Source organism: Oncorhynchus gorbuscha, linkage group LG14, assembly GCF_021184085.1.
Source record: "Oncorhynchus gorbuscha isolate QuinsamMale2020 ecotype Even-year linkage group LG14, OgorEven_v1.0, whole genome shotgun sequence".
NCBI lineage: Eukaryota > Metazoa > Chordata > Actinopteri > Salmoniformes > Salmonidae > Oncorhynchus > Oncorhynchus gorbuscha.
The window spans coordinates 11,839,188-11,865,125 of record NC_060186.1 but is presented as its reverse complement, the minus strand read 5'-3'; the positions used below and the strand labels follow the sequence as shown (position 1 = coordinate 11,865,125).

The window sequence follows — 25,938 nt, the reverse complement described above, 5'->3', positions numbered from 1 at the left end:
CCCTCATGAGACAAAAGTGACTTAACCCTCTCAGCACCCAATCCCTTTCCCCACTTCCTGGTCTCACATCTTCTGCTTTCTTCTCTCCTCCATTCCCCTGCTTCCCCCTGTTTTTCATTCTGTTCACATGCGCTCTGTGGGGCCCTGGATTACATGCCAGCCTAATAAAGAAAGAAATGTGCAACTGACAGTAAATCAATTCCTAAAATGACATTGACCTTTCTCTGTAAGTTAGTCACCATGGAGCTATCTGCCTGGCTCTCTGACTATTAGTCTTCTACCAGTTGATCAACAATTATTGACGGGTGTGTGTGTGTGTGTGTGGGGGGGGCAGTGTAATAGCTGAGTCATTGTGGGGCATTATTGTAATCACTGACTCCACACTTCAGTAGGGCAGGAGGATTAATGGGAGCTTCCTGATCACAGTAGGCTTAACTACAACTCATGTCCTGCTATTAACCTCTACGGTGGATGGGATCACTCCCTCTCTCTCTCTCCCCTGAATGATACAAAACCATACTGACGTCACATTAAACAAGGTCCATCAAGTAGAGGGTTTCTACCTTATATTAGAAAGGGACCATTTTCTATGTTTCAAATATTTTTATTAAACACACACAAGAATGGTGTATAGGTATACATGACAGGTATACAATTCTTATCTAAACATAAAAGAGCATACAGGAACAACAAGACCCAGAGTTCTGGGTGCAGAACAAATAATACAAAACACGACATACAAAACAAGGACACGTAGAAAGAAAGAGGGAAGATGTCCCCCCTATCCCCCTTCCCCAATCCCCCCCCTCCCAACTGCTCGGGTGGTAGGGCCAGCACACGCTGCCCAAAGGTAGATACAAATTTTACCATTGAGGGTGCGTTAATAAGTACAAATTCACAGCGCCGACTCGTCCAAGTAGGAGAGGAAAGGCTGCCAGATTTTATCAAATGTTGATAATTTATTGTTCAGAATATATCTAATTCTTTCTAAGTGTACAGTGTTTGCCAATTCACTGAGCCATAATTTGGTAGAGGGCGCTTCCCTCCTTTTCCAAAACAACAAGATTAGTTTTTTTGCCGAGATGAGACCATACGAGATTAGTTGTTTTTGGGGGTTGGTTAATCTGTTTAGGGACTCAGATACTCCCAGGATTATCAGAAGCGGGTCTGGATCTATTGAAGTCTCCAAAACTTCAGAGAGGATCCAAAAAATTCCACACCAATAACCATGCAAGCTAGAGCATAGGGCAAAGCAGTGGAGTAGTGTACCCTTCGTAGCCTGACATTTATCACATGTAGGGGATGTGTCAGGAAATATCCTATGCAGTTTAGTTTTGGAATAGTGTAATCTGTGTAATACCTTGAATTGTATGAGACGATGTCTGGAATTAATGGAGCATGTGTGGATATACTCCAAGCTCTCTTCCCAGTCTGCCACTGAGATGTCAGTCCCTAGTTCTTCCTCCCATTTTGCCTTGATGGCATCAGTAGAAGGTGTGCTAACAGATTGAAAAGCATCATATAGACGCGATATCAGTTTATCTGAGGTGGGGCATATTTTTATGCATCCGTCAAACATGGAAGGTTTAGCATTCCCAAATGTTGGGAGGTGTTTTCTAACGTAGTCTCTAATTTGTAGGTATCTGAAAAAATTACTTCTGGGAAGATTATAAGTTTCCCTCAGCAGCTCAAAGGAAGCAAAGGTCCCTTCTATGTATAAATCCCCTATGGTGCTTATCCCCAACTCTCCCCATCGCTCAAAGGTGTTATCAAGGTTAGAAGGGGCAAAGGAGGGATTCCTGGCGACAGGGAGCATGAATGACATTGGTCTGAGCTCAAAGTGGACTTTAATTTGCTTCCAGATTCGGACTGTGCTATGTATTATAGGATTGTTACAATAAAGTGACATCTCCAGATTGACAGGCGACAAAATCACAGCCCCAATAGAGAAGGGGTGACACTCCTCCCGCTCCATACTAAGCCAGCTGGGTGCTGGGAGTACGTCATCCAACAGAAACGTAACAATGCGGAGGTTAGCGGCCCAGTAATAAAATATAACATTTGGGAGAGACAATCCTCCTTCCATCTTGGATTTACAGAGGTGTTTTTTACCTATCCTGTGTGTTTTATAATCCCAGATGAAAGGATTGATAATTGAGTCCAGTTGTTTATGAAAGGATTTAGGTATGAATACTGGGATGTTCTGATATAGGTAGAGCAGTTGTGGGAGGAAGACCATTTTAATGGCATTAATTCTTCCGAGCAGAGAAATTGGGAGAGTTCTCCAAAATAGTATGTTTGCTTTGAGTTTTTGTATCAGAGAGGGGAAATTCTCTTTAAATAGTAAGGAGTATTGTTTGGTAACTACAATTCCTAGGTAGGTAAATTTTTCTGAAGATAACTTAAATGGGAGATGTTCTAGCCAGGAGGTATTTTGCGACCGTATGGGCATTAATTCACTCTTGTTCCAATTTATTCTGTATCCCGAGAAGGTACCAAACAAATTGATCACATCAAGAATAGCTGGGATACTAGCCTGGGGTTCTGTTACATAGAGGAGGATGTCATCTGCGTATAGGGAGATCTTATTTAGAGTATCTTTAGTATTATAGCCGTGTATTGCTGCATGAGATCTAATCGTCTGAGCGAGCGGTTCGATAATTAGGGCGAAGAGCATTGGCGACAGCGCACAACCCTGCCTTGTCCCCCTGTTGAGGTTAAATCGGGGCGACAATGATTGGTTAGTGAGTATTCTGGCACAGGGGTTCCTATATAAAAGCTGGATCCAATTTATGAACCTATCTCCAATATTACATTTCTGTAGGACCTTGAATAGATAGGGCCACTCAACTTGGTCAAAGGCCTTTTCGGCGTCAAGAGATATGACGGCAAGGTCCACGTTGGGTAACCTCTGAGAATACATAATATTGAAGAGGCGCCTGAGATTGAAGAATGAGTTTCTGTTAGGGATAAAGCCGGTCTGATCCGAATGGACCAATTTGCCAATTAAAGTGCTAAGCCTGTTAGCCAGAGTTTTTGCAAAAAATATTTTGGTCTGTATTAAGGAGAGATATTGGTCTGTATGACCCTACCTCTTCTGGATCTTTACCCTTCTTATGTATAAATGTAATGAACGCTTCGTCCAAAGTAGAAGGGAGAGCTCCATCCTCATTGGCCTGAATCAACATTTTGTGCAGATAGGGGGAGAGCATGTTGCTGAATGTTTTATAGAATTCACCAGGGTATCCATCTGGGCCCGGGGTCTTGCCACTCTTTAGAGATTTAATTGTTTCTCGGATTTCATCAAGAGATATTTCCTTATTCAGGAAGTTAGAATCTTCCTGGTTCAGGGCAGGAAGATTACAGTCCTCCAAAAATGTTTGCATAATTAAGGGGATAGGATCCGCTTTAGATGTATATAGAGTCTCATAAAACTGCCGGAATTTGTCATTGATGTCTTTGGGGAAAGAGAGTAATTCCCCAGATGCAGATTTAACCCTGTGAATCATTCGGTCACTCACATTTTTTCGAAGTTGTCTGGCGAGTAATTTGTGTGGTTTGTCACCAAACTCAAAATATTTTTGCTTGGCATAGAGAAAAGATTTAGCAATTTTAGCTGAGAGAATCTGATTATATTCAAATTTTAAAGAGGTCATTTTTTTATGTTTCTCCATAGATGGGTGGCTAGCATTCTCCCTATCCAGTAAGTGAATTTGTCCCTCTAGTTCTTCCAGTTTTCCTCTGTTTTGCCTACTCCTGGCAGCCTGAAAGGAGATGATACAGCCTCTCAGATAAGCCTTCAGTGTTTCCCACAATAATGCTAGGGAGGTCTCTGTGTTGTCGTTGGTATCAAAGAAAAATTTAATTTGGTCTTTAAGATATTCACAGAATGTTGGTTCTGTGAGGAGCTGAGGATTCAACCTCCAGACCCTCTCGTTTGGTACAATGTCACCCAATCTCAGGAGAAGGTGAGTGGACTGTGGTCCGAGATTATAATATCATGATACCTCACATTACAGGTATAGGGGAGTAGTCTACCATCCAACAAAAAGTAGTCAATTCGAGTGTAAACCTTGTGAACATGAGAGTAAAAGGAGTATTCCCTACCCGTAGGGTTAGCGATCCTCCATATATCAAATAAGTTAGATTTTTTTATGTAGGTATTCAAGAATTCCTGTTAGCAGCCTGTTACATTTTGCCTGTTAGCAGCCTGTTACATGTTGTCTGTTAGCAGCCTGTTACATGTTGTCTGTTAGCAGCCTGTTACATGTTGCCTGTTAGCAGCCTGTTACATGTTGTCTGTTAGCAGCCTGTTACATGTTGTCTGTTAGCAGCCTGTTACATGTTGTCTGTTAGCAGCCTGTTACATGTTGTCTGTTAGCAGCCTGTTACATGTTGTCTGTTAGCAGCCTGTTACATGTTGCCTGTTAGCAGCCTGTTACATGTTGCCTGTTAGCAGCCTGTTACATGTTGTCTGTTAGCAGCCTGTTACATGTTGTCTGTTAGCAGCCTGTTACATGTTTTCTGTTAGCAGCCTGTTACATGTTGCCTGTTAGCAGCCTGTTACATGTTGTCTGTTAGCAGCCTGTTGCATGTTGCCTGTTAGCAGCCTGTTACATGTTGTCTGTTAGCAGCCTGTTACATGTTGCCTGTTAGCAGCCTGTTACATGTTGTCTGTTAGCAGCCTGTTACATGTTGTCTGTTAGCAGCCTGTTACATGTTGTCTGTTAGCAGACTGTTACATGTTGTCTGTTAGCAGCCTGTTACATGTTGTCTGTTAGCAGCCTGTTACATGTTGTCTGTTAGCAGCCTGTTACATGTTGTCTGTTACATGTTGTCTGTTAGCAGCCTGTTACATGTTGTCTGTTAGCAGACTGTTACATGTTGTCTGTTAGCAGCCTGTTACATGTTGTCTGTTAGCAGCCTGTTACATGTTGTCTGTTAGCAGCCTGTTACTTGTTGTCTGTTACATGTTGTCTGTTAGCAGCCTGTTACATGTTGTCTGTTAGCAGCCTGTTACATGTTGTCTGTTAGCAGCCTGTTACATGTTGTCTGTTAGCAGCCTGTTACATGTTGTCTGTTAGCAGCCTGTTACATGTTGTCTGTTAGCAGCCTGTTACATGTTGTCTGTTAGCAGCCTGTTACATGTTGTCTGTTAGCAGCCTGTTACATGTTGTCTGTTACATGTTGTCTGTTAGCAGCCTGTTACATGTTGTCTGTTAGCAGACTGTTACATGTTGTCTGTTAGCAGCCTGTTACATGTTGCCTGTTAGCAGCCTGTTACATGTTGTCTGTTAGCAGCCTGTTACATGTTGTCTGTTAGCAGCCTGTTACATGTTGTCTGTTAGCAGCCTGTTACATGTTGTCTGTTAGCAGCCTGTTACATGTTGTCTGTTAGCAGCCTGTTACATGTTGTCTGTTAGCAGCCTGTTACATGTTGTCTGTTAGCAGACTGTTACATGTTGTCTGTTAGCAGCCTGTTACATGTTGTCTGTTAGCAGCCTGTTACATGTTGTCTGTTAGCAGCCTGTTACATGTTGTCTGTTAGCAGCCTGTTACATGTTGTCTGTTAGCAGCCTGTTACATGTTGTCTGTTACATGTTGTCTGTTAGCAGCCTGTTACATGTTGTCTGTTAGCAGACTGTTACATCAAATCAAATCAAATTTTATTTGTCACATACACATGGTTAGCAGATGTTAAATGCGAGTGTAGCGAAATGCTTGTGCTTCTAGTTCCGACAATGCAGTGATAATCAACAAGTAATCTAACTAACAATTCCAAAACTACTGTCTTATACACAGTGTAAGGGGATAAGGAACATGTACATAAGGATATATGAATGAGTGATGGTACAGAGCAGCATACAGTAGATGGTATCGAGTACAGTATATACATATGAGATGAGTGTGTAGACAAAGTAAACAAAGTATGCACACATGACTGTAAGTCGCTTTGGATAAAAGCGTCTGCTAAATGGCATATATTATTATATTATTATTATTAAAGTGGCTAGTGATACATGTGTTACATAAGGATGCAGTCGATGATGTAGAGTACAGTATATACATATGCATATGAGATGAATAATGTAGGGTAAGTAACATTATATAAGGTAGCATTGTTTAAAGTGGCTAGTGATATATTTACATCATTTCCCATCAATTCCCATAATTAAAATGGCTGGAGTTGGGTCAGTGTCAATGACAATGTGTTGGCAGCAGCCACTCAATGTTAGTGGTGGCTGTTTAACAGTCTGATGGGCTTGAAATAGAAGCTGTTTTTCAGTCTCTCGGTCCCAGCTTTGATGCACCTGTACTGACCTCGCCTTCTGGATGATAGCGGGGTGAACAGGCAGTGGTTCGGGTGGTTGATGTCCTTGATGATCTTTATGGCCTTCCTGTAACAACGGGTGGTGTAGGTGTCCTGGAGGGCAGGTAGTTTGCCCCCGGTGATGCGTTGTGCAGTCCTCACTACCCTCTGGAGAGCCTTACGGTTGAGGGCGGAGCAGTTGCCGTACCAGGCGGTGATACAGCCCGCCAGGAAGCTCTCGATTGTGCATCTGTAGAAGTTTGTGAGTGCTTTTGGTGACAAGCCGAATTTCTTCAGCCTCCTGAGGTTGAATAGGCGCTGCTGCGCCTTCTTCACGACGCTGTCAGTGTGAGTGGACCAATTCAGTTTGTCTGTGATGTGTATGCCGAGGAACTTAAAACTAACTACCCTCTCCACTACTGTTCCATCGATGTGGATAGGGGGGTGTTCCCTCTGCTGTTTCCTGAAGTCCACAATCATCTCCTTAGTTTTGTTGACGTTGAGTGTGAGGTTATTTTCCTGACACCACACTCCGAGGGCCCTCACCTTCTCCCTGTAGGCCGTCTCGTCATTGTTGGTAATCAAGCCTACCACTGTTGTGTCGTCCGCAAACTTGATGATTGAGTTGGAGGCGTGCGTGGCCACGCAGTCGTGGGTGAACAGGGAGTACAGGAGAGGGCTCAGAACTCACCCTTGTGAGGCCCCCGTGTTGAGGATCAGCGGGGAGGAGATGTTGTTGCCTACCCTCACCACCTGGGGGCGGCCCGTCAGGAAGTCCAGTACCCAGTTGCACAGGGCGGGGTCGAGACCCAGGGTCTCGAGCTTGATGACGAGCTTGGAGGGTACTATGGTGTTGAATGCCGAGCTGTAGTCGATGAACAGCATTCTCACATAGGTATTCCTCTTGTCCAGGTGGGTTAGGGCAGTGTGCAGTGTGGTTGAGATTGCATCGTCTGTGGACCTATTTGGGCGGTAAGCAAATTGGAGTGGGTCTAGGGTGTCAGGTAGGGTGGAGGTGATATGGTCCTTGACTAGTCTCTCAAAGCACTTCATGATGACGGAAGTGAGTGCTACGGGGCGGTAGTCGTTTAGCTCAGTTACCTTAGCTTTCTTGGGAACAGGAACAATGGTGGCCCTCTTGAAGCATGTGGGAACAGCAGACTGGTATAGGGATTGATTGAATATGTCCGTAAACACACCGGCCAGCTGGTCTGCGCATGCTCTGAGGGCGCGGCTGGGGATGCCGTCTGGGCCTGCAGCCTTGCGAGGGTTAACACGTTTAAATGTCTTACTCACCTCGGCTGCAGTGAAGGAGAGACCGCATGTTTCCGTTGCAGGCCGTGTCAGTGGCACTGTATTGTCCTCAAAGCGGGCAAAAAAGTTATTTAGTCTGCCTGGGAGCAAGACATCCTGGTCCGTGACTGGGCTGGGTTTCTTCTTGTAGTCCGTGATTGACTGTAGACCCTGCCACATGCCTCTTGTGTCTGAGCCATTGAATTGAGATTCCACTTTGTCTCTGTACTGACGCTCAAACATGTTGTCTGTTACATGTTGTCTGTTAGCAGCCTGTTACATGTTGTCTGTTAGCAGCCTGTTACATGTTGTCTGTTAGCAGCCTGTTACATGTTGCCTGTTAGCAGACTGTTACATGTTGTCTGTTAGCAGACTGTTACATGTTGTCTGTTAGCAGACTGTTACATGTTGTCTGTTAGCAGACTGTTACATGTTGTCTGTTAGCAGTTTGTTACATGTTGTCTGTTACATGTTGTCTGTTAGCAGGCCTTTTACATGTTGCCTGTTAGCAGCCTGTTACATGTTGTCTATTAGCAGCCTGTTACATGTTGCCTGTTAGCAGCCCGTTACATATTGTCTGTTAGCAGCCCGGTACATGTTGCCTGTTAGCAGCTTGTTACATGTTGTCTGTTAGCAGCCTGTTACATGTTGCCTGTTAGCAGCCTGTTACATGTTGCCTGTTAGCAGCCTGTTACATGTTGCCTGTTAGCAGCCTGTTACATGTTGTCTGTTAGCAGACTGTTACATGTTGTCTGTTAGCAGACTGTTACATGTTGTCTGTTAGCAGACTGTTACATGTTGTCTGTTAGCAGACTGTTACATGTTGTCTGTTAGCAGACTGTTACATGTTGTCTGTTAGCAGACTGTTACATGTTGTCTGTTAGCAGACTGTTACATGTTGTCTGTTAGCAGCCTGCTACATGTTGTCTGTTAGCAGCCTGTTACATGTCTGTTAGCAGCCAGTTACATGTTGCCTGTTAGCAGCCCGTTACATATTGTCTGTTAGCAGCCTGGTACATGTTGCCTGTTAGCAGCTTGTTACATGTTGTCTGTTAGCAGCCTGTTACATGTTGCCTGTTAGCAGCCTGTTACATGTTGCCTGTTACATGTTGCCTGTTAGCAGCCCGTTACATGTTGCCTGTTAGCAGCCTGTTACATGTTGTCTGTTAGCAGCCTGTTACATGTTACCTGTTAGCAGCCTGTTACATGTTGTCTGTTACATGTTGCCTGTTAGCAGCCTGTTACATGTTGTCTGTTAGCAGCCCATTCCATGTTGCCTGTTAGCAGCCTGTTACATGTTGTCTGTTAGCAGCCCGTTACATGTTGTCTGTTAGCAGCCTGTTAGCATGCCCGTCTGTTAGCAGCCAGCCTGTTACATGTTGTCTGTTAGCAGCCCGTTACATGTTGCCTGTTAGCAGCCCGTTACATGTTGTCTGTTAGCAGCCCGTTACATGTTGTCTGTTAGCAGCCCGTTACATGTTGCCTGTTAGCAGCCTGTTACATGTTGCCTGTTAGCAGTCCTGTTACATGTTGTCTGTTAGCAGCCCGTTACATGTTGCCTGTTAGCAACCTGTTACATGTTGTCTCTTAGCAGGCCTTTCTCTCAGACAAACAAAATAAAAGCACTATAGCGCGAATTAGCAACTAGCGGTGGCCTGTTAACATTCAATATCCTGATCAGGTCATCGTCTATTTATTTCACGCTGTAATTCTCTGCACACAAAAGTCTGACATACTTTTCTAAAAGTAAGGTTGCAGAGCAAATAGAAAACAGACACCTTGAAAATGAGTCAGTGTTTTTATCAAGCAGGAAATTGAATAGGTGACCACAGTGCTATTGGGTTCCAAATAAAATCTTAAAAGGTGCACAATGCAGAAATTTCTCAGTTTATGTGACAAAACAAGCAGTCATTGTGTAGTGAATCATTGTACCATCTAAACCGCTATGAAATATATTTTCCATAACCATAGTTTTTTCAGCTGTTTGAAGCTGGTGTACAAAACCGAAAGTAAAAGAGGCTAAAAATAAACTTAAGAACGGGAAGCATAGAAATAGCGCACATAGAATAGATCTACACTCTATAGCTGTTCGAACACTCATACTAACCACACTAACCGTACTATTTGTGATGTGAATTGAGTATATAGTATGCTTATTGGTCATAGTATGGATATAGTTAGTATGCCAAAAGTTCCCAGATGTCATAATACATTCTCCAAAATAGGAAGCATACAAGCAGAGGACACTATATCTGTACTTTAGGGCCCATAGTGCAATTCTTCAGGAAATGGGCATAGTTTTCAGATTTGAAGAAAATTGTGAAAAATATGCAGCTGAAGTACAACGAGAGCAGATACAAATTCATTGCTTTAACTAATTATGACAATGTTAAGAAAATGTTGAGCATTGTAATAAAGTAATGACTTTTCAAATAAGTTACCTTACATGTTATGTTGGCTGACAATTTGTTAGCTCCACTGTCCTTACGAACCACATAGCATATCATTACAGCAGTATGTACCGGTATGTTGTTAGCTAGCTACCTAACGTTAGTTGACTACTTATACATCAAACGTGCAAGTATATTAACTATAGGCTAACTAACTACCTAACGCTTATTGACTTGATTATTCCCTTCATTCTTAGCTTAGCTAAATGGTATAGCGTTGTGCGCTCTCAATGGACATTCAGGTGCTTTCGTAAATGCGCTCCGATTTGCAGAACAATGAATATACGAGCGCCCAACACCCATTGAATATGGCCAGTGTCAGTAAACGTTAGGGAAAAAAAGTTCTTAAATTGTTGCCAGCAGCACAGTTACAGTCACCAACTCTCTGGATAACATGAAAACTGCCTAACCGGCTCTGCTAGGGCGAGTAAAATGGTCAGAGTGGTCTCATTTGTGTCTGGAAGTAGCTAGCAAGCTAGCCAACGTTAGTGTGGGTGCTTGACTGTCATTGTAAGGTCAGAACCCTCAAAGCAACCCTACTCCTCGGCCCGGGTGTCCAGTGTGTGCTCCGAGAGCGAAACGCTCTGAATTTACAAACGGACAATTTGACAAAGCTCGGAATTTACGAGCGCACTCTGTCACTCCAGATGGAATTTAAGAACACACCCGAAGTCGTAAAATGTCTAACTATGTATTTGTATGCTATAACTAGCTAGCAAGAGGTTGCATAGCAACAGCATCAACTTTCGGTAGACAGGCGAAGAGCTAGTACGCTCAACTGAAAGGATACTGTTCGTTTACAGTATACTAAAATGAACTAATAGTATATAGTATGTAGTATATACTCACTAAGTATGTAGTATACAGTATGTTAGTAAGGGTAGCAGCTTATATCTTGCTTACGTCATTGTCTTTTTATTTTGGCTGTAATTTCCTGCACACAAAAGTCGAGACTCTGCACACATACTGAACTTTTCTAAAAGGTCGCAGTACAAATAGAAAAACTTAACTTAAAAACCTTTAATGTGAGTCAGATTTTTTATCAAGCAGGAAATGGAATCAATAAAATCTCTGTTCGGATGCCAAAGAAAGAGAGCAAGCTAAATATGCACAACATGAGACCTTCAGAGTAAAGGTAAGCACTTTTCACTCCCTAGTAAGTAAAGTAAAGTAGAGTAAAGATCACGTGAGAGTAGCTGTGTGTCAGTTAAACACGGCCATACTGTATAATGGGTTTCTGTGGTCTTAGGACAGGACACACACAGACAGGACACACACACTCACCTGGACCAGGTCACCAGGAAAAGAGAGAGAGAGAGATAGAGTAAAAGGAGGAGAAAGACCGTGTGAGAGCTTTGAGAAAGTTTTGAGAATGACACAACTATTAATTTCCACAGAGTTTGCTGCTTCAGTGTCTTTAGATATTTTTGTCAGATGTTACTATGGAATACTGAAGTATAATTACAAGCATTTCATAAGTGTCAAAGGCTTTTATTGACAGTTACATGAAATTGATGCAAAGAGTCAATATTTGCATCGTTGACCCTTCTTTTTCAAGACCTCTGCAATCCCTCCTGGCATGGTGTCAATTAACTTCTGGGCCACATCCTGACTGAGGGCAGCCCATTCTTGCATAATTAATGCTTGGAGTTTGTCAGAATTTGTGGGTTTTTGTTTGTCCACCCGCCTCTTGAGGATTGACCATAACTTCTCAATGGGATTAAGGTCTGGGGAGTTTCCTGGCCATGGACCCAAAATATTGATGTTTTGTTCCCTAAGCCACTTAGTTATCACTTTTCCCTTATGGCAAGAAGGGCAGCAAAGAAGCAGCTTCTCTCCAGGAAAAACATCAGGGACAGACTGATATTCTGCAAAAGGTACAGGGATTGGACTGCTGAGGACTGGGGTAAAGACATTTTTTCTGACGAATCCCCTTTCCGATTGTGGGGGCATCCGGAAAAAAGCTTGTCTGGAGAAGACCAGGTGAGCGCTACCATCAGTCCTGTGTCATGCCAACAGTAAAGCATCCTGAGACCATTTGTGTGTGGGGCTGTTTCTCAGCCAAGGCAGTGGGCTCACTCACAATTTTGCCTAAGAACACAGCCATGAATAAAGAATGGTACCAACACATCCTCCGAGAGCAACTTCTCCCAACCATCCAGGGACAGTCTGGTGACGAAAAATGCCTTTTCCAGCATGACGGAGCACCTTGCCACCAGGCCATCCTCCAAATGTTTCTGCCTCACTGTGCGTGCAGATGCACTCACACCTGCCTGCTGCCATTCCTGAGCAAGCTCTGTACTGGTGGTGCCCCGATCCCACAGCTGAATCAACTTTAGGAGACGGTCCTGGCGCTTGCTGGACTTTCTTGGGCGCACTGAAGCATTTTTCACAACAATTGAACCACTTTCCTTGAAGTTCTTGATGATCCGATAAATGGTTAATTTAGGTGCAATCTTACTGGCAGCAATATCCTTGTCTGTGAAGCCCTTTTTGTGCAAAGCAATGATGACGGCACGTGTTTCCTTGCAGGTAACCATGGTTGACAGAGGAAGAACAATGATTCCAAGCCCCACCCTCCTTTTGAAGCTTCCAGTCTATTATTCGAACTCAATCAGCATGAAAGAGTGATTTAAAGCCTTGTCCTCGTCAACACTCACACCACAACAAAATCTGCTATCTGAGCAGCTAACCGATCGCTGCAGCTGTACATAGTCTATCGGTAAATAGCCCACCCATTTTTACCTACCTCATCCCCATACTGTTTTATTTATTTACTTTTCTGCTCTTTTGCACACCAATATCTCTACCTGTACATGACCATCTGATCATTTATCACTCCAGTATTAATCTGCAATATTCGCCTACCTCATGCCTTTTGCACACAATGTATATAGACTCCCCCTTTTTTCCTACTGTGTTATTGACTTGTTAATTGTTTACTCCATGTGTAACTCTGTGTTGTCTGTTCACACTGCTATGCTTTATCTTGGCCAGGTCGTAGTTGCAAATGAGAACTTGTTCTCAACTAGCCTACCTGGTTAAATAAAGGTGAAATAAAAAATAAAAATGAGAGAATCCCTAACATGATGTCAAGCTGGTCCTTTTGTGGCAGGGCTGAAATGCAGTGGAAATGTTTTTTGGGGATTCAGTTAATTTGCATGGCAAAGAGGGACTTTGCAATTGATTGCAATTCATCTGATCACTCTTCACAACATTCTGGTGTATATGTAAATTGCCTTCATACAAACTGCGGTAGCAGACTTTGTGAAAATGTATATTTGTGTCATTCTCAAAACTTATGGCCATGACTGTACAGACAGAGACAGACACAGAGAGATAGAGATGGGTATATGAAGAAGCTCTGCTACATGGAAAGAAAGACAGGAAGTAGCCTGCCGGTTATGGAGGCCTCAGGGTTATTCTTACCTCCTCCACCCCTCTGGATGACCAGGCTGGTCTCAGCCCCGACGGCACACTCCTTGAGCAGCTCCACCACCTGGGTGTGACTGAGGCCCTGCACTCCCTGCTGGTTGATGTCTACGATCAGGTCCCCCTCACACAGACCAGGACACCCCTGGGGCTCCAGCACCTGCTTCACCCTCTGGCCCGTAGGGCTGTCTGCGATGGTGAACCCGAACCCTTCCGCCCCCTTCACCATGGTCAGCGTCAGCAGCTCCGCCTGCGTCGCCCCCGATGACGCCATGGACACAGAGTCCTCGCCGTGTGGCCCGCCGGGCGTCAGGGAGGAGCCGTCCAGGTGGGTGTCGCCGGGGTGCGGCGGCGGAGGGGGTTGATGGTGGTGGTGGGCGTTGAGATGTTGGTCACCATGCTCCTGGACGAAACGTGCCGTGCGCGAGATGTAGTCCATGTAGCTGTCGTAGTTGGAGCGTCCATTGACCAGGAGGGGGCGCTGCTCCATCAGGCCCAGGGGGGAGAGGAGGGTGGTGGTGGCGCCGGCGCTTGGGTCCTCGGGGTCGTAGGGCAGCTGGTAGCCACGGCACAGCACCAGGGTTACGCTCTGCCCGATGGGCACTGACTGGAACAGCTTGACCACGTCGGCATGGGTGGTGCCCAGGACACACACGTCATTGATGTACACGATGACATCACCTGGAGGAGGGGAGACACACAGTCAATCAAGGCCAAATAGACTGCAAAATCAAAGACCTATAGGGTGTTCAATAGGGCTTATTCAATATTGTGTAGAACAAGCATGGTTCTTTATCATGCAGAATCTGTCTTTGTCTCAGTATCAATACGCTACATTTCTATCTAAAATGTAATCTGAACGTTGCATATTACTGAATAGGTTCCAGCATTATTATACCTGAATTAGACATCAGATAATGGACAAAACCATTAGGCACAGAAATACACTAGTCAGTGAATTGTGTGGTGGACAAACAAGTGAGATTTGCCACACCTCATCACTGTACACTACACACTCGCAGCTATGTAGATAACTCAACTATTTATTGACAATTAATACACACCAGCTCTCTCTCGCTCTGACAAAGTGCCATATCTCGGTCCCTGGTGCTGTATTCAATTTAATATTGTATCTTGTGTTCTGTCAGGTGAGATACGGCTCTATATTTCAAAGGATGTTGATTAAGAGGGAGAACACAAGGTGGCATCCATATTTAATTTCAGTATCGCCAAAATGCACTGCCCAGGTTTATAATGACAATCATTATTTTTCAATTGTAAGCATAATTATTATGCCAATGAGAGAGAAGGAGAGAGAGAGGGAGAGAAAGGGAGAGAGATGTATGCACAATTACCATAGACGTTTGCAACTCAGCACAAACAGACCTGGGAACCAGTCTACTTAGCATACCCTGTCAGTGTCATTTCCTTTTTGTGTGGAGACGCTCTGTCAGAGTTCAGAGTTGAAATGCAGGTTCATATTGACAGAGCGTTAACGTATTCCTGGAGGCAGTGTGACATGCGGAAGCAGGACTGTTTAATTCATCTGGGTAAATATGGACGACATTTGCCTGGAGCCCTGGTGTCACAATCAATACCTTCACACGCTCCTGGAAAACAAATGATGGCGCCAGGACCTCATCATGCCCTGGCCGCAGTGGCTCAGGAAATCATTCTTTAATGACAGGTGACGAGGAGGGACGCCACTGCAGGATTTCACTCGCATTTTCTCAACACACCAAATATGCAGGCGCATACATACGAACACACTCGCACAGTGCCACACACACACACACACTTTGTCTCTATCCTCCGCTTTTATTTGACTTCTAGTTCGTTCTCAAAACAATCACGAACCTCTGCTCTACATTACCCTGCGTCTTAAATCACCAATGTCCTCCAACCTCCACACTATGACCTGACCAATAGAAACACACTATCTAGCACCAAGGACCATGATGCTTCCGTCCCTTCCATCACGTCTATCTCCAAAGTCGAATAACATCTATCTTCTACTAATGGTCGTTCAACAGAGACACCCTCCTCCTGCCAAGAACAGCCCATCGTATCATAGTGTTAAAGTGTCCCCAGTAGGGGGGGGTCTGACTGAAGTAGAGGCCATATGTGTCCATGGCACAGGACAGAGTAGCCATCTGGACCATTAGCACATACACACACACAGACAGAAAGAAAACGACAGAGAGAGAGATATGGAGAAAGAGAGAGAGGGAGAGAGAGATGAAGAGAGAAAGTGAGAAAGAGAGCATTAGCACTGATGATGACACAGTGACAACCACAGCACTGCAACTGCACTACTGACCCCACAGCACTGCACTGCTGTCACTGCAGAACAGCTATTTAGTCTATGTGACCCCATTCAGGAAACTAGGCATATGTCGCAAGTCACGACTTCACAAAAGAGACGTTTGAACGTAAAAAAGTATTTGTTTATCAAAATGCCTTCTCGAACCTGTGAACTTTCATGTCTTAATAACAAACTTGTATGCCATTTGTAAAAACGAATACATTTTTTAAATTATGAGCCTTGTTGGCCGCAGAAAAAGACAGCAATCTTCCCACTAGCCATGATTGATTGAGATAATGAGGGGGCTGGACATGCCGAGAGAGAAGTTCGGATTGGTCTGTCATATAGAAGGCTTTTGTCTATTTGAGCTGGTCAGTCTGTGTTGGTAATCGTGTCGAACGCGGCTTTAAAAAAAACTTGTGTAGTGGAGCTGCATATGTGTTGCTCTCCACTTCTGGAGGATCAAGCTTTGAAATCAGTGGAATTAGAGTATGATAGCTAAAGAGATGGAGAAAACACCTGTCTCCGGATTACATCTTCAAACTAAGGGCAACCGTGGCATGGCATCCGTGGTAGGGAGACGCATCCATCATGCATAATAATATAATAATAATAATATATGCCATTTAGCAGACGCTTTTATCCAAAGCGACTTACAGTCATGTGATACATTCCATCATTGAACCCACTACCCTGGCGTTACAAGCGCCATGCTCTACCAACTGAGCTACACAGGACACAAGTAAGATAGTCTAGTGTTAGCTAGCTACATTTTCAGATATTACACATTTCTAATTTTGACAGAAAGTGGTTTCATTTCCAGTTAAAGTGTACTGTTCGCTAGCTAGCTAATGTTAGCTGGTTGGCTCCATGGCTGACGTTAGTGGTATCCCAGAGCCATTTGCTTTTATAGTCAGAGCCTAATGTTAGATAGCTATCATTGAACCTGGTTAGTTAGCTCCCAGCATATTCATACAGGTTAGGAATGACATGATTTGCACCGTGTTCATTGCTGTTTACCTAGATTGTTGTTTACGTTAGCTGGCTGGCTCGTTAGTGTGTAATCGTACACGCTGTTTACCTAGCTAGGTTCATTGTTTACCTAGCTAGCTAGCTACATGTCTTTAGCTAAAGTGCACAACACCCGTTGAATATGGCCGACGTCAGTAAACATCCGCAAAAAAGCCGGCAGAGCTGGTTAGGCTGTTTTCATGTTTGATGGGTGGGGCTAAAGCTTAAAAGGGTGTGAACGATGCTGAATGGGTGTAGACAAAAAAGATCTCATCAATAGATACCAAAACATTCAATGGCCATTTTCTCAAAAGTGAGTTTACAAGTTTATCAACTTTCAAAGCAGAATTATTTTCCCATTGTTCCTCAGAAATGCAGTGTATGATCTGCCATTTTAGTGTATGACACACCATTTTGTAGCTCCGAGTCTCTACTTGTATCCAATGTAAAATACACCATTTCAAATTTTGCTACATAAGACCGAATCCAGGTGGTGAGTCACCTTTAAGAATAGTAGGTAGCTTCCCTTCACAAGCAGATGCTTTAAGTTTTTAGATAAGGGTACGTGTGTGGGTTTAGTTGTGGAAACAAAGGTACGTTGCTATTGGTTTGATTGCATGAACCCAACGCTATGTCAATGGACCCCATCACATACCGTGTCACTTTATCCTCCTCCAATACTGTACATTCCAGGTCACTGTATAAGGTCACTTACTTTAACATGAAAAATACAGTGGTTTCCCTCTAACAAATACAGTGACACATCTAACCACTGTGTCCCCGCTGAAAGAGATGGTATCATATGTTTTTCCTCAACACATTTCTCTGGGCCTGGAACCATGTAGCGAAGCAGGCAGAAGAGGCCGTGTTTACAGTGTGAGTGCGAATGCGAGTGTGTGTGTGTATGTGCACGGACAGAGAGCGACAAATAATCCTTCTGAAATGGGGAATTTCACACTTCCACAGGCCTGGTTTCTCTCTCTCCCTCTATTAACGATGAGCTGCTAGTGGTCCTGTGTAGCTCAGTTGGTAGAGCATGGCGCTTGTAACGCCAGGGTAGTGGGTTCGATCCCCGCGACCACCCATACGTAGAATGTATGCACACATGACTGTAAGTCGCTTTGGATAAAAGCGTCTGCTAAATGGCATATATTATATTATAATCCAACACAGCTTAACTAGGCCACTGAGTCTGGAGAGGAGAGGAGAGGACATTGGGAGGACCACAGAATAGATAGTATACCTCGCTATTAAAAATATTGCCTAATCAGACCATTACTGCTGTTCCAGCTGGCTGATGGACATTATTGCAACCTTTACTTGGCAATACTTCCTCAATTCCTGACTTGGAAGAAACACATGTTTTCAAAACTTCTATGAATAGTTGCAGGTGGTTTGTTTGAATTTAGAAAACGCTCCGTCATTTTAAAGGTTTTTCTCCATGAAGTAAATACAACAATGTGTACACTGACATCTTGTCTATTTCAAATCTTCTCATTGATTGAGACAGGTGAATGCCAGTCAACACAACGATTGATTTCTGAGTCACGCACATGACATAAGACACTTTGGGGTGGACATCCATCTGTCTCAATGAGATTTGAAAATATTTGAAATAGACAAGTTGGCGGTGTTGGATTACATCATGGAACAAAAAAAATATGAATTTAATAAGGAAGCATTTTCTAAATTCAACCAGCTGCAACTATCCATGGAAGTTTAGAATACATGCGTTATCTTCCAAGTCGGGAATTGAGGAAGTATCGCCAAGAAAAGGTTGGTCGAAAATGGTCTGTACACCTCCTTAGTAATAATACCTATCTACCAGCTGGAAAAGCAGTAATGGTCTGACTCGGCTATAATTTGAATAGCTACATTGTAATACTTCCACATGATATATTGTGGCACATGAAACATATGATCATCTCACAATGTAAAATGTACCATCTAGTCTGACCTGAAATGACTCATCAACTACTGTATCAGCCAACACTATACAGTACAGTATACTACAGTACAGTATAGTATTGTACAGTATAGTACGGTATACTACAGTACAGTATAGTATTGTACAGTATAGTACGGTATACTACAGTACAGTACATTATAGTACAGTACAACCAGGTCAAGGCACTGATGAATAAGTCAGGGAAAATACTGCACTTGGTCCAGTCTAGTAATGCAGAGTAGTTTATAAATACACAGGGCCATGCAGAGTAGTTTATAAATACACAGGGCCATGCAGAGTAGTTTATAAATACACAGGGCCATGCAGAGTAGTTTATAAAGACACAGGGCCATGCAGAGTAGTTTATAAAGACACAGGGCCATGCAGAGTAGTTTATAAATACTCAGGGCCATGCAGAGTAGTTTATAAATACTCAGGGCCATGCAGAGTAGTTTATAAATACTCAGGGCCATGCAGAGTAGTTTATAAATACTCAGGGCAATGCAGAGTAGTTTATAACTACTCAGGGCCATGCAGAGAGCATTGACAGGACTTCAAGAGTTATTTCCCCTGCTGACTTTTAGTGCAGTTGGCTAGTTTCTCAGTGTGTATGTGTGTGTGTGTGTGTCCCATGCAGCCCGGGGAGCACAGGCAGGGCCAGGAGTTATGGTGTTAAGAAACATTACAGTGATTAATGGACAAACTCAGCCCCGCACACACACATGTGCACCCAAACAGTCTTGCAGGCAAGTTCGCACACACACTGCACCCCACACACATGTGCAGAGAGAGAGAGATTATCTCTCCTGCTGGGTCACCACATGTATATATATAGATAGAGAGAGAGAGATTATCTCTCCTGCTGGGTCACAATAATTTTGCACGCCCAATTTTTCAGTTTTTGATTTGTTAAAAAAGTTTGAAATATCCAATAAATGTCGTTCCACTTCATGATTGTGTCCCACTTGTTGTTGATTCTTCAAAAAAAAATACAGTTTTATATCTTTATGTTTGAAGCCTGAAATGTGGCAAAAGGTCGCAAAGTTCAAGGGGGCCGAATACTTTCGCAAGGCACTGTATATATAGATAGAGAGAGAGATAGAGAGATTATCTCTCCTGCCGCGTCACCACTATATATATATATATAGATAGAGGGAGAGAGAGAGAGATTATCTCTCCTGCTGGGTCACCACTATATATATATATATAGATAGAGGGAGAGAGAGAGAGATTATCTGAGAGAGATTATCTCTCCTGCTGGGTCACCACTATAGACTGTCCCATTGTTTCAGAGAGACTGTCCCATTGAGACACTCAAGGAGAGGCCATTTCCAGTCCAAACACTCTCTTGCTATCTGTACGTGTTCATGTCTTGTACGTGTGTCGTTTAAGTAAGCATGTACATGTAATGTGCACATTTACCTGTTTGTCAGTATGTATAGAATACATGTGTGTAAACACTGTGTGTGTGTAGAAGTCTGTGTTATGAATGTGTGTGGTTCAATGTGAGTAGACGAGGTCAGTTTGACCTGTGTCCATCTTTCAGGCGAGGTCAGTTTTACCTGTGTCCATCTTTCCGTCCTGTGCAGCGGGGCCGTCAGGTATGACACTCTTGACCTGCAGGAACTCATCTGGCTCGTCTCCTCCGATGATGGTGAAGCCAAAACCCATGTTGCTCTTCTGCAGGGCCGTGGACAGGAAGCTGCCCTTCAGCTGGGTGGCGTCCCGTGTGAACAGGGGCTTCTCTGTAAGGGAGAACACACACATACATACACACACAGACGGAGGGACGGACAGACAGGCACGCAGGCAGACACAACACACACATGTACAAGTGTGCAGGGACACACACACACACACATACACAAACACACACACACACAATCAATAAACAATATACACTCATACATCATACTTAGACCTTGACAAAGCGAGCATGATGCACCACAAATGCTGATGCAAGGCCATTTTATCATTCAATAGGATGGTAGCGGTGAGGCTTGTTTGGTGGAGGGGCTGCATGAACACAGGGATACTCTCTGGGTAGGTGGAGAGGTAGGCAGGGTTAGAACAGCGAGGGGTGGGTGCTGACTTATGCCGGTGGGACGGTGTTTGCTCCAGCTCCAAGCTGCCACAGCCAAGGACCTTCCACTGAACGTCTGCAGCCATGTAAACTGTCATCACTTCCACTCCCATCCTACGCCAGGGTTCTGTTAGCTGAATACACACCCAGAGGCTGGAGCAAAAACACAGTGCAGAAAATCAAGGAATAATCAGCATCCATGGGAGTAGCTTGGTATATTTCCCTTCTCAGAGGGGTGAGGGGAAGCAGGTGAGAGATCTTCACATTCTGGAACAACATGCTGTTGGAACACTGAAGAATCATGAGCTCGTTTCGTCCGCCCAAAAAACAATGCTCAGGGAACCAAAAAGTGGAAGGCCAGGATTCATGAAATAGTCTCTTGCACGGCAAAGGGGAAAACTCAGCCAACGAGGGTTTGCCACACTCAATTCAATCTCCCCTCCGTTCACCTTGGAAGGCAAGTAGGGGGCACACACCCGTCTCTCTCCGTTTGCTTAAAGCCAACGTTTGTTGTCAGGCGTCCAGACATAGAGCAGGGTGTTTACGGTTTCTGCTGCCTGCCGCCAGACGTAAGGAGGGGAAGACACAACGTAGTGTAGCGCCATCAAACATGTCGAGCAGCGAGTCGAGCGCCTGAGATGAGGAGGGATCCAGCGTGGGTCTGCCGGGGGAGCAGGCATGCTTTGAAAAGAGAGCGCGGCAGCTCAGTGCAGGCAGAAGAAGAACAAGCCTGTATTACTACTCACTGCCCTACTTACTGAGAGAGCACCACAGGGGGCTACAACCCACAGCAGCCGGCTCTACCACGAAGGCGTGCAGCGACTGGTGGAGGTGCTGGTGTGGGAAGCACGACGTATCCCTCCGCGCCCGGTGGGGGCGCCGCAGTGGGGAGTTGGTGGTGGAGGCGGGGGGCGTGTGGGTGTGCAGGTCCAACAGCGACACCCGGTGGCCCGGGGGGAGGGACTGGGAGAGGTCGCTGAGGCTCTGGCAGCGCTCCGGGGCAGGGCCGATGTGGGCCAGGGTGGCTGTGGGTAACGTGGAGGAGAATGGAACCTCCTCTACCACTGTGACAGAGATAAAGTAGTCCACTCACTGTCTGCTGCTCCCACAAGTAAACTTCCTTTCCATCTCCTTGTTTATATGTGAGGAAATATTCATGTTTTTTACCCCTCTCTTCTGTCACTGCCTTCACTTTTCAGCGTACAGGAAGTGTAACCATGGAGACAAACCCCTTCACTCACAGAGGCCAATTTAACACGGAGACAAACCCTCTCAACCTATAGCAGCATGGTTTACCTCAGACAGCCTCGATGAACTTAGTGGGGTGGTAAACGTGTGCTGAACCGAGAAGCTGGTGTTAGCAAAGTGTTAGCAAAGTGTTAGCAAAGTGTTAGCAAAGTGTTAGCAAAGTGTTAGCGAAGAAAGGGGAGTTGTGAAGATTGAGTATTACACAAACACTTCCCTAGAGCTAAAAACATATACACACAAGAATCATACACAAACTCTTAACACATTGGGTAGAGGTAGAGGGTGCCTTACCTCTGTAGATAGTAGGTAGGGGCAGCGAGGACAGACCCTGCTCTTGCATTTGCTGGTGTTGCTGGACTCTCCTCTTGGCTTCCAAGACTGGGTTCTCAAACTGTGTCCGCCTGTTTATGTGGCTACAGAGAAAGAAAGGTACACCATTCCACTGTGCTCTCTGTAGTATCCACCTCCTCATCCTCTTCCTCATCTCCCTCTGTAAAGAGCTGGATGCACAGTGCTGTGCTACAATGATTCATTCAATAGCCTTAGTATCCCTAGTATTATGTAATGGAGCTGCAGGATGGCCCAATGCCCAATTATGTCCCATTCTACTGATATCAGCAGCTTCCTGTAATCAGCATTCAGAATCATTTAGTATTTCTGGAGTGGGTTCTGAAAAAAAGATGTCTCCTTGAGTGTATTTCCTAAAAACATTCTGTCAGTGCTAATTTGGTACGTCTTCGGGAGCGAGTCGATAATTATAGTCGATAATTATAAATACTGTAATTTTGAAAGTGGGAAGTAATTAATCATCATTTAGATGTGCCCTCCTGGACGGTGCGAGACTGGAGGAATAATGCCTCTGTAGGTAGGCACAGCGTCTACCCGGCCTACACACCCTCTGTTTCTTCATGAGATATGAGGTCAACTCAACGGTACAGCCAGGCAGTGGGACATACAGTTGAAGTCAGAACTCGCTTTTCAACCACTCCACAAATTTCTTGTTTACAAACTCTAGTTTCGGCAAGTCGGTTAGGACATCTACTTAGTGCATGGCACATGTCATCTTTCCAACAATTGCTTACAGACAGACTGTTTCACTTATAATTCACTGTATCACAATTCCACTAAGTTGACCGTGCCTTTAAACAGCTTGGAAAATTCCAGAAAATTATGTCATGGCTTTAGAAGCTTCTGATAGGCTAATTGACATAATTTGAGTTAATTGGAGGTGTACCTGTGGATGTATTTCAAGGCCTACCTGTAAACTCAATGCCTCTTTGCTTGACATCATGGGAAAATCAAAAGAAATCAGCCAAGACCTCAGAAACAAATGTAGACCTCCACAAGTCTGGTTCATCCTTGGGAGCAATTTCCAAACGCCTGAAGGTACCACGTTCATCTGTACTAACAATAGTACGCAAGTATAAACACCATGGGACCATGCAGCCGTCATACCGCTCAGGAAGGAGACACATTCTGTCTCCTAGAGATGAACGTACTTTGGTGCGAAAAGTGCAAATCAATCCCAGAACAACAGCAAAGGACTTTGTGAAGATGCTGGAGGAAACAGGTACAAAAGTATCTATATCCACAGTAAAACGAGTCCTATATCGACATAACCTGAAAGGCCCCTCAACAAGGAAGAAGCTCCAAAACCGCCATAAAAAAGCCAGACTACGGTTTGCAACTGCACATGGGGACAAAGATTGTACTTTTTGGATAAATGTCCTCTGGTCTTAAGAAACAAATATTGAACTGTTTTGCCATAATGACCATCTTTATGTTTGGAGGGAAAAGGAGGATGCTTGCAAGCCAAAGAACACCATCCCAGCAGTGAATCACGGGGGTGTTAGCATCATGTTGTGGGGGTGCTTTGCTGCAGGAGGGACTGGTGCACTTCATAAAATAGATGTCATCATGAGGAGGGGAAATTATGTGGATATATTGAAGCAACATCTCAAGACATCAGTCAGAAAGTTAAAGCTTGGTCGCAATTGGGTCTTCCAAATGGACAATGACCCAAGCATACTTCCAAAGTTGTGGCAAAGTGGCTTAAGGACAACAAAGTCAAGGTATTGGAGTGGCCATCACAAAGCCCTGACCTCAATCCTATAGAACATTTGTGGGCAGAACTGACAATGCGTTTGCGAGCAAGGAGGCCTAGAAACATGACTCAGTTACACCAGATCTGTCAGGAGGAATGGGCCAAAATTCACCCAACTTATTGTGGGAAGCTATTGGAAGGCTACTCGAAACGTTTGGCCAATTTTTATTTTATTTTAAATTTTACCCCATTTTTCTCTCCAATTTTGTGGTATCCAATTGTTAGTAGCTACTATCTTGTTTCATCGCTACAACTCCCGTACAGGCTCGGGGGAGATGAAGGTCGAAAGTCATGCGTCCTCCGATACACAACCCAACCAAGCCACACTGCTTCTTAACACAGCGCGCATCCAACCCGGAAGCCAGTTGCACCAATGTTTCGGAGGAAACACCGTGCACCTTGTAACCTTGGTTAGCGTGCACTGCGCCTGGCCCGCCACAGGAGTCACTGGTGCACGATGAGACAAGGATATCCCTGATATCCCAATTCTGCGTCGCCCCACGGACCTACCGGTCGCGGCCGGTTACGACAGAGCCTGGGCGCGAACCCAGAGTCTCTGGTGGCCCTTAACCACTGCGCCACCCGGGAGGCCCAAATTAAACAATTTAATGGCAATGCTACCAAATATTAATTGAGTATATGTAAACTTCTGACCCACTGGGAATGTGATGAAAGAAATAAAAGCTGAAATAAATCTATTATTCTGACATCTCACATTCTGAAAATAAAGTGGTGATCCTAACTGCCCTAAAACAGGGAATTCTTATGAGGATTAAATGTCAGGAATTATGAAGAACTGAGTTTAAATGTATTTGGCTAAGGTATATGTAAACTTCTGAGTTCATCTGTAACTATTGGACTTGGCAGGGTCAGGTATGGTGCTAGTGTACGTGCGTGCAATGGCTCAGTGGCTGCCTGGGGATATGGGATTTCTACATGGCAGCGGGAGAGAGGGAGTGTTTGCAAGGCAGGTGCAGTGTTCTAGTCTTTCTTGGGGATAGAGAATAGAACACGGCCAGCCAGCCAAACTCCCTCTCCAGCCAGGCTATAAATAGACGTCCCCTCCTCTCCCTGGACTAGGGGGACTAGTGCGCATCCAGCAGGAGAAAGGACACGTCCAGAATAGGAAGGGTACATTTGGTTCAACAGAGAAGACAGAGACACATCACCATTGCACCACATCGCACAAAGATGGCGCACGCACGCACGCACGCACGCACGCACGCACGCACGCACACACACACACACACACACACACACACACACACACACACACACACACACACACACACACACACACACACACACACACACACTTGCGCATGTAAACAGGTACACAGGTACACACTCACACAGAGACACACATACACACACACACATTCACAAATGCCTAACAAACAATCACCCACTGACCCATTCACAGCGACAGACACACAGAGATAGAGGTATAAATGAGCAGCAGAAAAGCCCACCCTCTGCCTCCTGGCCACAGCCCTGTGTAGCGTTAATGACTCTGACTAACACAGGACAGTGGAAACATAACACAGGGGAACACTGGAAATCAAAATAGTCATTCATTATTAAAGCAGTGGGTCCAGACTTACTCCACATAGTAACTTCCGTAAATAGGGTCATCGATCTTCTCCCAGCCATACGGCAGCTCTGTGGAAGAGACAAGCACAACAACATACTAGTCAGTCAACAGGCCGGGGGACAGCATGTCGATTCACAGAACAATATATTCATCAGGCAAT

General features: G+C 44.5%; 1 protein-coding gene and 1 non-coding gene across 15 annotated transcripts in view; one reads left to right on the top strand and one right to left on the bottom strand.

The window, feature by feature from the left end:
- The window catches only part of magi2a (membrane associated guanylate kinase, WW and PDZ domain containing 2a), a 372,559-nt gene that overhangs the window by 39,294 nt on the left and 307,327 nt on the right, over window positions 1-25,938 (bottom strand). For all 14 annotated transcript variants that reach the window (XM_046297017.1, XM_046297019.1, XM_046297020.1 and 11 more), the window contains 4 exons: window positions 25,789-25,846; window positions 22,372-22,493; window positions 20,312-20,494; window positions 13,483-14,166 (listed from right to left, as the gene is read on the bottom strand). In XM_046297017.1, coding sequence (XP_046152973.1) covers window positions 13,483-14,166; window positions 20,312-20,494; window positions 22,372-22,493; window positions 25,789-25,846 — 1,047 coding nt within the window. The remainder of the gene's footprint in view (window positions 1-13,482; window positions 14,167-20,311; window positions 20,495-22,371; window positions 22,494-25,788; window positions 25,847-25,938) is intronic.
- trnat-ugu lies at window positions 17,808-17,885 on the top strand. The gene has a single exon. It is a non-coding gene; the product is annotated as a tRNA-Thr (tRNA).